The sequence below is a fragment of the Cyprinus carpio genome, chromosome B2, assembly GCF_018340385.1.
Source record: "Cyprinus carpio isolate SPL01 chromosome B2, ASM1834038v1, whole genome shotgun sequence".
Taxonomy (NCBI): domain Eukaryota; kingdom Metazoa; phylum Chordata; class Actinopteri; order Cypriniformes; family Cyprinidae; genus Cyprinus; species Cyprinus carpio.
The window spans coordinates 15,109,660-15,123,949 of NC_056598.1; the positions used below are offsets into that span (position 1 = coordinate 15,109,660).

The following is a 14,290-nucleotide window of genomic DNA, read 5'->3' on the forward strand; positions in this document are numbered from 1 at the left end:
AAATGGAATGAATGGAGCTGCACTGCTTGCTGGGTCTTTTTTTTTATACATTGCTTGGAGTTTTAAGGCTTTAGGTTCTTGTTTTATTTAAAAATTCTTTTAGTTTTGGTTTTTTTTGTTTTTTTTTTTTATTTAGCTGGTTGGTTTGTTGGAGGAGTGGTGGTGGGGGTGCTGTGAGGGCCAGGTGGTGCGCCGTCTGCTTCCCTCTCACCTGAATTCCATACGCTCTGCTCCGCATGTGCAGAAGTGTAGGAGAGATGACGAGATCATACCTGCGCTCCTCAAAGTGCAGCAGTGACAAGACTCTGCGGGTGATAGTGTAGGCTCTGGTGTCCTCCCTGGGTGTGCATGTGTGCCGTTTTGTGCACCTCTTGTTTTGTGGGGAAATTATGTATGTGTTAGTCACTTGCTGTCACACCCTGGCAGTCCAGCTGCATTCCATTCAAAGCCATTCTGCCCGAGGATGTCTTGTATAACTTTATTTTTATATGCACGCTGCACCAAGAAAAGAAAATGCGTAGTTGCTGATAATGGGCTGAACTGCCAGTTCTAGCAAAGCCACATCGAGACCACTCAAATTAAGGGTTGCAGAGAGCCGTCTCACCTCATGCCTAGCCTAGTGCTGGTGTGGTTAAAAGTGCTAGTGGGTTTTTGTGTTTCAAGTTTGCAGTTAGGCCCTGCAGCGTTCACTGTCCTGAATCACCCCTCCCATACTCCATTTCTCCGTCACTCTGCCCTCCAGCAGTCTTGACCCATTTCCTGTCTTCATGCTGAAGCGCAAATGTTGACTTTTATGTAGTTTCATTTAGCTAGATGTAAATGTTTTTAAAAACGTGTTTGGTAAACTGCCACATCTGTTTAAAATGGCCTGTTTACATCTGGAATTAAGATCCATCTCGGATGACCCATTCGCAAGAAACAGTTTTGTCACTTCATTATGTATTTGAATTCTAATTTAAGCACAAATGGGACATTTTGGTCTGATAAATTATTAAACTCATTTTATACTAGCTCCTGTATTTGATATGCTTTACATGATCTGTGCACCAATGCATGTTGATTTCAGAAATATTGAAGAAGTATACTTCGCTAGTTGACTGTTAAGTGGTCTACGTATATCTGTCATTACACACTTCCTTACATGGTTTAATATTTTAAGTAAATGCTAGCTGAGACACTGTCACTGGAAAGAGTAACCTCTTATGAGTCCATTTTGAAAGAGAGTGTGACTGTCCCGTGAATGGATTAATGTCCTGACCTGTAATTAGCGAATTATCAAATCTTTGATGATTAGTAACATGCACCAGTTATTGATTTTTTACAAGTCTGTTGAAACTCATTAGTAATCTGAATTCAAAATGATGAAAATCTGGCAAATTTGTGTTATGCACAGCCACAGTGTAAAAACTAAATGTTTTTGTAAAATTACTAGAATACTTAAATACTAAAATAGATTTAGATTTATTTTATAGATCAGTGAACATGTCACCACTCGTGTATCATCCAGAATTCAGTGTTTCCCTATTTTAAATGCAGCTTGGCTATAACTCGTAATTATGACTCCAATTTCCAGTTCCGCTTGCCGGGTACAAGATTAGCAAGGCCATGTGGGTGGGAAAAATAACATTATCCAATTATATTTTAGCCTAACATATCTCCATCCAATCAATTTCTGTTAGATAGGTCCTGCACTACACTTATTTCCCACTAAATGCTACCTCACTCTCTAATATAAAATGTAAATGAGTGCAGATACCACTAAATTTTAAGTACACTTCACTAGTTGTGGTTTCTGGTAAGTGATCTTCTTACATGGATTTTATGTGAATAGCAACTGAGACTGTCACTGTGAAGCGTAACCTCTTATGAGTCACTTTTGAATGAGAGTGTGACAGTCTCTTGAGTCTCTTAATATGCTGTCATTAGCAAATTAGCAAACTTTTGTGAAGTGTTTTGCATTGATAATTTCATTCTTGGTTACATTAGAAAGAAGTCCTTCAGCAGCGCTCTTAATTCACTAATGTAAGAGTGTTGATCTAGTCTGTTGGTCTGAGGCAGCGCTCCAGACTTCCTCTGCTTGTGTTCATTGGGATTGGCAGTATAGGATGTTAGCGCAAATAGATGCCTGCCTCCCTTGATTGGGAACAAGCTTTGGCGGCCGGATTGGGGTTTCGGAGCCAAAGGTTTGTGTTATGGCTGTGGTATTGATCAGCGGTTCAGTGGCCATGTATTGATGTCGGGACCATCTTCTTCATTTGCCTTTTACTTGACTCGTTGGCTTGTGAAGACTAAAAGATGGCTTGAACCTCCAATCCCTCGACAGACACATTGTTTTATGGTGCGTCAGATGTTTGGGACAAAATGGGTTGAGAAAGGCCCAAGGCACGTTGCAAACGTCTCGCAACATTCTATGTGATCACAGTGTGTATTAACATGTGTATTGACAGTTAGGGATTTATTACCTAGGTAAAAGAGAAAATATTTTGAGTGTTCACTGTAATTACATTATATAACAGCATTTGCGTAATATCATTTTTAAAGGGTTAATTCACCAAAAATGAAAATTGTCATCTTTTACTCACCCTCTTGTCGTTCCAAACTGATCATAATAGTTTTTCAAATAAAAACATTTATTTTTTAACCTAAGAGATTTCTGTCCCTTCGTTAAAAGGCCATCGCACCAAAACTTTGACTGTTCAGAAGTTCACAAATGCATCGTAAAAGTTATGAATCCATATGAATCAAGTGGTTTAGTCCAAGTCTTAGAAGAGGCACAATATGGCAAACAGATTTAGTTTAGTGTTTTATTCACACATAAACAACAACTTTCTAAACCATGACATTTTTGGGGGTAATCTACTTTCACTGAGGGACAGAAATGTCTGTCTTCATTTGTGTTATGAAGATGAACGAAAGTCTTATGGGTTTGGAACAACATGAGGGTGAGTAAATGATGACAGAATTTTAATTTTTAGGTAAACGATCCCTTTAATTGGTTTGCTCCATATAATTTCAAACAAAAGGGAATCGTCAAATGTAATGAACTTATTGATTTAAAAATCATATTAAATCCACTGGATTAACCTATTAATTCGCCCCAGTATATTAGAGTTGTTTTTTGGGTCACTTTTGTTAGGTATTTGTTAGTTTTTACTTGTGTTGACTTTTGGAGCACATCCTGCTCTATATTATAGCATATCATATTAATAATAGCCATGGAAATATATCTGTGGTACAGTATTGGATGCTATAACGTGGTTATTATAACATACGTGGTTTTTACCACTGCCAAATCATTATAAATGAAATATAAGTCTTTTAAGCACTTTTGTGTATTTTTATGAAAACGAGTGTTCTTAAACAATTAAAAAAAAAAACAATGTGACCTACCAATATAGCCTGATTCTGTGTCATTATATATAGCATGTGAATGTAAGTTTGTTGTGCTCGCATTGTGCCTGAGCCTCAGCTTTTTCCTTTGGCATATAAAATATGGATGTAGACCGATAGATTTGTGTGTCTGTGTGTGGCAGAGGAAGTCAGGCATTATGAAATGTTTGGAGCAAACGGCATCTACTGTAATCCAGAGCCAGAGTCAAGCAGACTGATCATCCAGAAAAATGAAGAGGAAAAGAGAGAGACTTTGGACACCCCAAATGCCTGATGTTAAAAATCAGCTGCAACCCTTCCCTACAAACTCCACTGATATATGATGGTTTAAAATAAGAGTTCACACAGCAATGAATAATGTACTCACCCTCATGTTGTTCAAAACCTCTAATTTTCCATTCCAAAGAAAGGAAGTCATAGATATTCTGAAGACTCATTTGGCCACTCTTTTCCAAGCACTGGGAACTGGTGATTTCAAGCTGGCAAAAAATGTCCACAAAAAAAAATAAAATGCTATATTCCAAATCTGAGTAAGCCATACAATGGACTAGTCATATTTTTACTTCTGAGAACCCCAGAAACATGAAAAGGGTTGATAGCTTTGTCTGAGAAAAGACTGAAATTATTAATGTATTCATTGAAAACCTGTAAACAAATCATTGAATCAGTGAGTCAACTCATGAACTGAATTCGTTTGATTCATATGATTCATTCAGATGTCCAACTGTGAATTAAAAAGAATGATTCATTGATTTGAAGGTCACTATTTGCTCATAAAACTATAGGATAGATTTTTAACAGGGTTTGGAACAACATGAGAGTGAGCATAATGATGACAGTTTTAATTTTTGAGGCAGCTATCCCTTTAATAGTGTCGTGGCAGCTGTTCACCTTATAAAAGTAGCAGAAGCGGCAGTTATGAAAGGGGAAAAGTATGCAAATTTGCATAGGCTAATATTTAACTGTAGCAGTTGCTACTGGTTTTTCATGAGTTGCATCAACTGTGTATGTTAGCTTCTGTTGTGCCTCTGCCTCTATAAATAAACACCTTTCTGGCTGTCTTTCCCTTCCACTCAGCCTAGTGCTGCCATGTTAGTTTTCTGTCAGGCAGGTCAGCCTGACTGTGGGAACCATAACACGGTATTCTGCTCATGTTTGCTTGAACAACAGAAACCTGAGTGATGTGCAAGGTTGTTAACTCCTCTCTGTCCATCACGCTCTCACTGACAGTTTGCATGCTGACCCTCATTTTCAGATGAACCAAGACAGAAAAGTATGCAGAGAGAATGTGCATCCTTCCTCTGTGAGAAGCGAGAAGGAGAAATAAAAAGTGAAATGCATTTCCATAGACGCAGTGACTGACACGTCTGCTGATGCAGCTGGAGAAAAGGGCCGCCCTGCCAGTCTTGTCAGACAAAGAACAGACCCAGCATGAGATGACTGGGGTGAAGGAGAGGGGGAAAACAGCCATGAGACCTCTGTGAAGAATAGAACGGCTGAATAAGGGAAACAGTCAAGACACCGGCTGTAGAATGAAACGACAAAGACAATATATTCATAAGAAATGTGTTCTTTAGCATTCGCCTGCATCCTTTTTTTATATGTATACAATATACCCCATTCAAAAGTAGTATGATTAATAATAATAATATAAAAGTATAATTTATATATGCACATATTATAAGTAATTTTTTACATTTAGATTCTTTGCTCACTTAATTTTTAAATAACACTGTTAAATGTAATCTTTATCAATTCTGAAAATTAATATCCATTTTTTTTTATGCTTTACATTTAAAATGTCCAAAATGTAACCATTAAAAAAAGGTTCATTAGCATTTATAATGTTTGATTTTAGTTTACAGTGAGTTGCTGAGGTTCGACTTTAAAGGTTAAATCTTGTCGGTCATGGCGATTTGTCATCTAGATTAAGAAAAAGTCATGTGGGGTTTTGAAAGCTTGGAGTGGGTTAACGCTCACCCCTGTTTGGTTCAACTCATCGTCAGCAGTCAGTGTCATGTGATCACAGCTGACTTCCCTCATGTCTTTGATGATATGGTTCGATTTGGGATTAAGATCTGCTTAAAAGCTTCTGCTACAAATGGCCCCATGAACCCACTGGATGGACAGACATCTTTCAGCATCGACAATGAAGCTGTCAGCGTTGAGATCACCTTGGCGTGAAATGGAATTTAGGAATGGGCATAAACCTGATTGTTTTCCTCTGTAATGGGAACAGCCAGAAGTCACTCAGAATTGACAGATCCGGTTTTTACCTTGAGGGTAAAAGCTGTAATAGCATCATCAATAGGCAGATGAGTTACTTTGTCTAAAGCCTGTTGTGAAAAGAAATTAACTAAAAACAAGTGAGCCCTTGTTGAATATTGGCAGCACAACAGAGAGAAACAGGGCCAACAGGTTAACTGGATTACCTTCATGTAGACATCATAATTTATAGACGTGTTTTGTTCTGTAGGATTGCTTTCTTTGTTATGCAGTTCTAATAATTAAAAAGGTACATGTCTATTGATGTGGCTTTAGGTGTTGCCAAATCCTGCTGATTGTTGGAGATTTTAGTTTTCTGTGCATTGTGCAATATCTGTCCCCTTGCTTTCTCACATCTCATACTGTAGATTGTCGTCTTGACACTGGTTTCCCAGTGGCCTTACGGCTTTGGCTAACAGACAAGCCACATTTCCGATCAATTCAACACTTAGTTTCACAAGTAGTGTTGTGTGGACTGTCTACGGTCGGCAGCTTGTGTGAACAACACTGCAGCTTGCATTTATTTTTATTTTTTTGCCAGTCAGCATAAGGACAAGATATTACTCATCCCTAGAGAGCCAAACCATGTATTCACCATCAGCTTTTTAGGTGATGCATTGAGAGAGAAATAAGCTACAAGGTTTCTATGCATTGTGCAGTGCTTCCTACATTGAACAGGGGATGTCTGTAAAAAGTTACTTAACTTGACAAAATGTGTTCATTTAGAGAGACCTGCAATGTCCTGTGTAATATTCTGTATTACATTATTATAGAGCATCATACTTGAATTCCTAATTTGTTGCAATATTACAAATTATAAATGTAGCACATAACTTTTACCCCCATTTATATGTCCTCTGAACTGTTATGTAACCAAAAACTGTTTAGTATGACCTAACTTGTATGCAATCACCGTTGCGTAAATTTCCTCATCTCTGTATTTTGATGTTCGCTCTGAAAATATTACAGCCCTTATGATTTGCAATCTCACTTAAGTTGGCTGAATAATATCCTGTGAAGTCCACTTAGCAAGGCACTATTGGGCAATTGGAACTTAACCATAGTTTAGGATTAGCCATAATGGTGAATTTTGGATTTAGCCTACACTCTGCAGCTTAACTATTAAGAGCAGTGCATGTGCAATCATAGAAATGAGAGTGGACATCCACTTGTGTATACTAATGTGATGGTTGACTCTTGTCTGAGTTTAGATTTGGAATCTCACAGTCTCTCAGTAGTTCTCAGTGGAGCGCAAACAAGAAAAAACATCCATATGCACAATACCAGTTATGTCCTCTGAGCAATGTCATCTTTAAAGATATCACTCCCTTTTCACCGTTTTATCAGAACAGCTTTCTGTTGGACAGAGATTGGTGATTGTGAGCAGGCCTTTGATGTTTAAGGTCACAAACTCAACCAGGTGGTGTTTGGGTGAAGCCAGATTAAATGGCACACGAAATGGCCTGTCTTTTCTCCCTGCATTGACTCTTTTATTTAGAGTTTCTTTGTTTAGGTGTTAGATGGAGTGTTGGATTTAAATCTCACACTTGGTTGGGTGCTGGCCATGAGAGATGGTACACCGCAACAGTTGTGTGATGGGGGACACCAGGGGTTTTTGTGTTTATGTGAGCTGAGAAGCAATTACTGTAGCTTGCTGCTGGAAACACTGTGCTGTTTATTAAAGCCAACATGGAATCACAGTTTCTATCCTTGATGCATGTTCCCGTTGTTATTGTGAAGGATTCATTGGTGCGCATCATTCAGAAAAAAAGGCTGGTGATGTCATGCCAGCCATTTTTTAACTCCTCCTCTACAAACACTTTCCCGATGGATACAATTAAGTGCCTTCCTCTTTTTCATTGTAGATACAACACATTATGCAAGTAAAATGAGTTTGAGAAAATCAGAGCAATTGAAAACATCAGAAGCATCACAGATACTTATATTATACAACCAGAGTGTTGCTTTTCTCTCTGTATATGTACTTTCACTGACCATAAACTTTGCTCTTTTTTTTTTTTTTCAGGACCCTGCAGGAATATTTGAGCTGGTTGAGCTGGTTGGGAATGGCACGTATGGTCAGGTGTACAAGGTAAGAAACTTTTATTGTAGCCTATTCTTTTTGAAATCATTGCTTTTCTATAACATTTTTTCCCCAAAGCTGCTTTTTGAGCTATGGAAACCAAAAGCAAAAGGATTTATGTGATGTTTGTCTGAATGTCTGACTGGGGTTAGAGGGGTATTTCAACCAAAACATTTTTCCATCTAATAATCCACATTTCTTTCCAAACCAGTGCGACTGGATGCAGGACTCAACAATGATGTTTAGGAGGACTTAGAATATAGTGCACTAGTCTTATGGACTACTGTTACGATAATTATTTCGTTTTTTTTTTTACTATGGAGCTTGACAGCAGGGCTGTCCCAAGCATGGAGATGGACCAAGTGTGAGTTAGAGAATACAGGTTCCTAATCAGTCCCCAAATCAGCCCCAATGGACTCATTTGCTTGATAGACATGGTCACCATTTACTTTCATTAAATGGAAGAGAGCAGCATCAACATTCTATGTAACATCTCATTTTTTTGTTCTACGAAAGATTGAGGTTGATTTTTGGGTGAACTCTCCCTGTGAACCTGAACTGTGCTGGGCATCTTCTGATTAGAGTATTAAACTATTCAGTCAGATAAGGTCCTTGCACATCCCACCAGAACAGCATGCGGCCACAAAGCTGCACCCTGCTGTGGAACCAGGACATAAGCTTGGGAGGAGTAGATGGGAACGACGATCAGGGTGGCCATGAGATAGAGTGGGAAGCAGTGGAGGCAGAGATATGAGAGCTGGCTCTGTGCCGGAGTTAGCAAATAGAGCCTAAAAGAAGTTCTTCAGTGGGTGGAATGTGATAAGAGAGTGTCTGATGTACATGCGTCTCTCTTTGCCTTGAAGCTGCAGACACAGACACACGTTTTTAGATTTGTGGAGCGAGACGATCTGTGCTCAGACAGGGTGAATCTCTTCCGCTCGGCTTCTTTCTGGTCTCTTAGTGGGGTTCTGCTCTGTCATTCCAGTTTGCTCATCATGTCTCAGACATACAGAGCAGGTCTGAGTGCACAGGTGTATGTTGAGGAACTTGGGTTGGTGTACCTTAAGCACAGCTCATCCACTTCTGCTGAACCTGCCTGCCCCATCATTCCCTATGGTAACAGTCCCTGTATGATTTACATTTATTTCGGATGAGATGGAATCAAATGCTGTGGTTGTCGACATTGATATCCTTTACTTTGTATTTCCTACGGCATCAGCCCATTTAGCCAGGGTTTGGAAGTAAGAATGGCATGATGGTTCAGAGCCAGTGTGAGAGGCATTCTGGCCTGTTTATGAAACCTTCACTTACTACCGATTCAGCTGGTGCCGCGTTTATGCCTCTGATTCAGTTTGCATTGGCGTAGAGTTGCTCTTGAGCAGGGGTGTCCAATTCTGCTTTTGAATGGCCAACATCCTGCAGAGTTTCTCTACAGGCACACCTGCCTGTAAATTTTTAGTAATCCTAAAAACTTTGATTAACCCATTCAGGTGCATTTAATTATGGCTAGAGCTATGTTCTGTAAGATGGTGGCCCTCTAGGAGCAGAATCGAAGACCCCTGAGGGACCAAAGAACTGAGTAAACAAACAAGGGCTCATGCAAAGTCTGTTCCAGGTTATTTTTTGGAAACGTGACTTTGTAAATCAGGGATAGCCAACCCAGTTTCTAGAGGGCTACCATCCTGCAGAGTTTACTGTAGCTCCGACCCTAATTCAAACTCAATGGAACCAGGTGTGTTTGAGTAAGTTTGGAACTGATGTTTGCAAGAGGGTAATCCATCAAGAGCAAGATTTGCTACCCCTGCCCCAAAGTAATCTTCAAGTTTAATGTATGTTGAGATCAGGGGTATAGCCAACCCTGTTCCTGCAGAATTTTGCTCCAACTGTAACTGAACACACCTGAACCTGTTAATCATGGTTGAATCACAGATAGGTGTGTTAGAGCAGGGTTGGAACTGAAGTCTGTGGAAATGAGCAGGAGCAGGGTTGGATATCCCTGGTTTTAACACTTAAATTTAGTTGCTAAAAGCTAGCAGAATTATTTTAGTTCAGCCTCAGGGCCGTTGAAATATTCTATGGGCTCCAAAAACTTGCTAACTTGTACTGAACTGTCCCATTGTTTTGAGATGTATGCTTTGTAAGAAAGTGAAGGATGGTCATTTCAGCTGTCCCAGCAGTCAGTCGATGTAAGATCTGCCTGGCGAGACGCTTCAAACCTCCAGTGAGCACCTTTCCTCATCTCATTCATAATGGAGAGGCAGCTCTTCCAGTTCCTGGAAAGACAGGTCCGCAGACAGATCCCTGAGGTCTGACTGTCACCACCTTTTCTACGCTGAGGTTGGATTTAGAAGTGGGTCATTCCATAATTTCACTCTGTCACATTTAGTTTTTAATGAAACCAGCTCCCTTTGCCCTTCCGATACTTTATCTGAGATCAGAAATATGCTGTTTGCTCAGACAGGAACTAATATGGCTGAATTGTGTGCTTAGTATGAGATAGATTTACTAGTTACTTTGGACTGTTCATTGCTGATACTATGCCTCATTCTCTTAGGGCTTCATTTGACACAGGACCCTCAAAGGAGAATTGAGGTTTAGTTGTTCTTTTTTTTTTTTTCTTCTTGAAGAATATATTCAGCTCTGCTTGGGACAGCACTTCTTTTGTTGCATAAGTAGTAGCACTTTTTTTCTTCATTCAGCCTTATTGGATAAAAAGAGGCAGGATGTGGGCACTCCTGAAAGTGCATCAGTAACTGCAGGGGCTCATCTGAGAGCAGAGTCCTGGTGCTCTCAAGTTATTTTGGATGACATTGACCTATTTTTGGCTCTGCTGCTGCATAAAAATACCTCTGTCTAAATGTCTCCTTGTGCATTTGAGACACCTTGTCTGAGCAGAGACACCTGCTCTAAAGACCTGTGTGGAAAAGCTCTCAACTCATCCCTCATAGGCTCTTATTGTTTCTTTTTCTTTATTTGTCACAATATGTGAAAGTCAGGCTAATGCTTATGTTAAATGTGTTTGTTTTTGTTTTTGTGTAATCTTATGCAGAGGAAAATCATGATCGTGCATCTATGAATTCCAACCAGTACTGTTCCCTGATTTTTATTTTTTTTTAAATTTGTTATTGGATCATTATAATGCAGTTTTAAAAGCCCCTTACCCCACACGTATAGTAACAGCCTTTGAAACGGTTCAGAATAATGGCCGTTGAAGTTTAAATAAGCCACATCATGTCGCATTGACTCGTTGGATGAAGTCATTACAGAGCTCAATGGCAACGCTCATGCAGACATGAGCCTGGGTGGAGCGACATAACTAGAACCGAACGTTATGGCTCATTAAAAGTTGAGAAAGCAGTTCTGAAAATAAAAAGACATAATTTGTGTCCTTGTTACTGATGGTGACTCAGTTCAGATTCTCACAGAGCTTGTATGTTGTGGTTGGTTTCGGGTCTGTAGGGTGACTCCTGCAGTAAACTTGTCTGGGAGACATTGGTCCTGTTTCCACACTGCTGATGGCATGCTAAATTATGTTCTATCTTTTGTCGAATAATTAGATCCGTTTATCCAAACACAGAAACCAATGTATGCTCTTTGTATAATGTTTCAGCTAGAGAGATTTCACAGTTTTCCATTACTATTTGCATACCAAAACAATCTTTAAATAAAAAGTTAAATATTAGCATTAATAAGTTAAAGGTATGTAGCAAGTAAACTGCTATTTCCCCAAGTAAGCAGTGTTTTAAAAAATTCATGGAATTATTCATAACAGGTAAAGTCAACAATTAAGAAAAAATAGAGTAAGGTTAAAAAAAAAAGGTTGATCTGGCCATGCTCTGTTAACATCTGTGTACAGTTTGTCAGCCAGCGAATACGAGTCTTCCAAAGCTTGTTTTCACTATGGTACAGGTTTCAGCCAGATCAGCATTGTCTCATCTTACACTCACCCTCATAATGCACAAGCAGTCATATGATTTTTTAAGACTTGCAGTGATATTTTGAATTGACCGACAGCACTGTAAAACCAGCACTCTTTTTGTATGATTCATTGATGTATCATGGATGAAGCAAACATTCATATGCTGCATTTTGAAATACGTTGTCTAAAAGTGTGTCTGTTTGCATGGTTTTAAACTTTCCACACTTTGCTGGTTATAATCATGCGCCACATTCACATTAGTATCTAGTCATGTCCATACTCGTCCCTCTCTTGAAACAAAACAAGTCTCCTTGCCAAACCCCCAACCGGATTGTCCACTGGAGACTTTTCAGTCACCCAAAAATTGGCATTTGTGCCAAGTGATGTACAGTATGAAGAAAAATCAAGTAGGCGTTTTCCTATCATGTTTTTGACTAGGACTGCGCCCATAAAGGAACATGTGTTCTGCAGTGCTGTAATAACGGTTGCACATAATTATAGGATTAAACATGCAACACGGGTACAAGAAATGCCATCAACCCCCTTCCTTCATTTGATTTCCTTGTACACTGTCAATTAAAATTTTGAAAAGTATTTAACTGAATTTGAGAGGCTGACATTATACAGTTTAATAAGGTTCACATGTCCTGTGATGTGGACTTGATATACTCCGTCTAAAGCTATTTAAACAACATTTTGTTCATTGTTTTATAATTGTTAGGCATGCAGCTTTTATGAGTTCATATCAGTTGATTTGTACTTTGAAAAAATTGTTGTTTACAAAACATTATGGATCAACTACCCGATTACGTTTCTTGTGATGTAATATCTTTTGAAATAACTTGTTTCATAGTTTTATGAAACTGGTTTAGTTTAGAGAAAAGTGGAAATGATTATTATAGTAATATATAATATAAATTGTAGTCTGTTACTCGTTACAAAAATTGTAAATAGTAACGTAATCCATTACGTTAGGTAATGTAATCATTTTATCACATTGATTTTAATAGGATATTCTCATACCATTTTGATAAAATACATAGAGCAAGAAAATATATTCAATTTGTTGTAATTAATAACATGAAGTAGATTAAATATTACACTTCAAGGTAATATTGTACACTTCAAATACAACACGTCAAGGTTTCGCAAACTGGGGTTTGTAAATGAACTGGGGGCTTCATGAGTTTAATGAAAAGCTAATAATGAATTAAATCATAAAAATGGAAAATTCAAATAAGTCATTTTAGAATATCACTCAAAATAAAAACCTAATAGAATATCTAATATTTTTTAATTTATGTATTGTGAATATTATATATAATTTGTTTACTTTGATGTTGTATGTGTGTTATTTTATTTTTGAGAAACTTGTTTTTGAATTTGTGTTTACTTCAAGTAAATGTATTGGTTGAAAGATGTTCAGATGACAAAAAAAGTTTTTTTTTTTTTTTTTTTTTTTTTTTTTAAATTGATCATTCTTTGTGTGAATGTCCCCAAAACTGGAAGACTTTCTGAATGTGTGTATATAAGTGGTATTTTAGAAAGGAACATTTAAAAGATGAAAAAGAGGAATTACTGAGAATCAAATTAGAAATAATTTATTGCTGTTGTGTGAATATGTAATCAATAAAAAGTAGCAGTAGTCTGATTACAAGTATGTTAAATTGCAAGTACTTCATATTTGGAATCGGATTATGAAATCCAGATTACATGTAATCCGTTACTACCCAGCTCTGATAATAAAATATGAATAGATATGGGCTTCTGACTGGTAGTGTATGTAAAAAGATTTAAAAGGCCTGACCTATTGATTTTTCTAAAATTTGTCTGAAAGCGCTTCTAGGTGGATTTCCTTTTCCCCTTTTTCTCTTTGTCTAGAAAGATGTTTCACTATTGGACCACACAGGCTCATTATATTTATATCATCATAGGGGATACAATTTGCAGTTAGAGTTATTAGCTCTGGCCTACAACCATCAATCTTGCACTTCAAAAAACACATTTAATCTCGTTCTCATTCTGTCCTCCTCTTTGTAAATTAATTCCCTTTATTCCACAACTCTCAGAAGCAGAACATCTGTCGTTTTAATACCTATTCCTCTTTTTCTTTCACTGACTTTGTTCTCATTCGGTCAAACACTCTACTACTTTTATATATAGCAATGTAGAATCGCTAAAAGTTCCAAAGATAGAAAAGATTGTTAAATCTGAATAATTTAAAACCCTTCCTCAGAGCCCGTTGAATATTTCATGGGGCTTTTCAGTGCAGAGGTTCTGCTCTATAACGCACATATTTGCTTGTGTATGTTGCCTGTTGCTAAAATTCAGCTAGTGGGAATGATGAGCTCATGCGGAGATGCCTTGTTAATTACAATTCTTACTCTCTACATAATTCATGCCACGATAACAGGGAGAGGCGGTGGCGAATGTCGAAAACATGGAGGAACCGTAGAGGAGGTGGAGGAAGAATGTTGGTTTTGCTGCTTGCGTTCGTTTGTGTCTAACTAGAATTTGTTGGAAGCAGCTCTCTGGGGGGCCCAAGGCAAATGAGGCATCCGTGGTGTTCGAGGCAGGCCTGTGATGAGGGGTGATTAAGCTGCCGATTGCCCCACTGCTACAGTAATTAAAGC

General features: G+C 38.2%; 1 protein-coding gene across 6 annotated transcripts in view; it reads left to right on the forward strand.

The window, feature by feature from the left end:
• LOC109055414 (TRAF2 and NCK-interacting protein kinase-like) overlaps positions 1 to 14,290 on the forward strand; it is an 83,329-nt gene that overhangs the window by 5,145 nt on the left and 63,894 nt on the right. For all 6 annotated transcript variants that reach the window (XM_042718271.1, XM_042718270.1, XM_042718275.1 and 3 more), the window contains exon 2: positions 7,682 to 7,747. In XM_042718271.1, coding sequence (XP_042574205.1) covers positions 7,682 to 7,747 — 66 coding nt within the window. The remainder of the gene's footprint in view (positions 1 to 7,681; positions 7,748 to 14,290) is intronic.